Raw genomic sequence first — 1,877 nt, forward strand, 5'->3', positions numbered from 1 at the left:
AAAAAATTTAAAAAATTAAAAAAGTAAAAATGAATTGTCTAAATGAAAAATATATCAGACAGAAAAATCAAATATTCAGTAATATTAAACAAATATTATTGGCAACCACTGTCCTCCAAGCACCGTTTCAGGCACTTGAGTTTTAACAGTGAAAAAAACGATCTCCTATCATGAAGCATAAATTCTGGTGGAAAGGAAAGTTGGCAATCAATATAATGCATACGTTAATTATTTAATATGCTAGGAAGTGAAAAGTGATTTGTAAAATACGAGTAAAAAGAGCAGAGTAAGGAGGATCTGGAAAGTTGGGATGGGGTGGATGTGAACACTGAGATTTTAAATGGGGTGTTCAGGTACAGAACTCATTGAGAAGGTGATATTTCAGAAAAGATTGGATCCAGTCAAGAATATAGAAATAAGATTTTCAGACTGCATGAAGTCAATTCCCCACTCAATATTCTGAATGTCATTAGTTGATTCAAATAAATATTAATCTTACAAAACATGTCCACTTTAAAAGCTGGTTCACAGTTCTTTGACTTTGATTATGAAATGCACATAACCAACTCCCATTTGATTATGTAGAAATAAGTAAATGAGTTTGGAATTTACACTAGGTATTTGGTTTTGTTTTGTTTTGTTTTTTTCTTTTTTATCCAGCCTTTCTTTATTTATTCATTTATTTATTTATTTTCTTCTAGATAAAATAAAGGAATTCATGACGGGATTTGAGAATCACACTTCTGGCAGTGACTTTATTCTCTTGGGACTGTTCTCTTTTTCCCAAACAAGTCTGGTGTTCTTCTCCTTTGTATGTATCATTTTTGTTATGACTATAACAGAAAACACAGCCATGATTCGCCTTATACATAGGGACTTACGACTCCATACTCCTATGTATTTCCGCTCAGCCATCTCTCTTTCATGGATATCTTGCGTATTTTCAACATTGTTCCTAAAGTGGTTGCCGACTTTCTGTAAGGCAAGAGAACAAATTCATTCGCAGGTTGTGGCTTCCAGATATTTCTGTCCCTCACTCTCCTGGGTGGTGAGTGCTTCCTCCTGGCAGTAATGTCCTATGATCTCTACGTAGCCATCTGTCATCCACCGTGCTACCCCATTCTTATGAACGCGCATGCCAGCATTCTCATGGCTGGTGGCTCCTGGCTTGTGGGGACAATCAACTCCACAGTTCACATAGCTTACACCCTCCACTTCTCTTTCTGTGGCTCAAGGGCCATTGATCACTTTTTTTGTGAAGTCCCAGCCATGTTGAAGTTGTCCTGTGTAAACCCATCACACTACGAACGAGGTGTTTATGTAAGTGGTATCATCTTCCTAGTCATAACTTTTTCCATGATCTTTGCTTCTTATGTCCAAGTTCTCCTTACCGTCGTCCAGATGAAATCATTAGAAGCACGGAGAAAGTCATTTTCTACTTGTTCCTTCCACATGATTATGGTCATGATGTACTACGGGCCATTTATTTCCCACCACACTCCAGGCCAGTATAAGTTCTTGGCAGTATTCTATAACATCCTCACGCCTACACTCAACCCTATCATCTACAGCTTTAGAAACAAAGATATTCTGGTAGCAGTGAAAAATATGCTTGAAGGTAACTTTCTGCCTAAAAGATGAATGCAAAATATGCTTGAACTGTATGTTCTCTCTATTTTCATATTCAAATCTGCAGGAGATCCATTATTAGTTTCCTCTGAGAAGAAAATCGGAATTTTACAGATAACTTGACTGAAAAGTTTTGTTGGATTTGTAAATACATATCTGTAACAATGTATTCTTCCCTCCGTGATACTGATTTTAATCAACCAAAGCACTTATAGGAATTAGAAGGTAGGTGAAGATTTCCGACTCTC

The 1,877-nt window shown here is 36.7% G+C and overlaps 1 protein-coding gene across 1 annotated transcript; it reads left to right on the plus strand.

The window, feature by feature from the left end:
* Positions 1–718: 718 nt before the first annotated feature.
* LOC101347820 (olfactory receptor 2AJ1-like) lies at positions 719–1,641 on the plus strand. The gene is given in 2 exon segments (XM_012559661.1): positions 719–902; positions 905–1,641. Coding segments are annotated over 2 exon segments (921 nt in total).
* Positions 1,642–1,877: the final 236 nt, after the last annotated feature.

Source organism: Trichechus manatus, unplaced genomic scaffold (assembly GCF_000243295.1).
Source record: "Trichechus manatus latirostris isolate Lorelei unplaced genomic scaffold, TriManLat1.0 scaffold00290, whole genome shotgun sequence".
Lineage (NCBI taxonomy): Eukaryota > Metazoa > Chordata > Mammalia > Sirenia > Trichechidae > Trichechus > Trichechus manatus.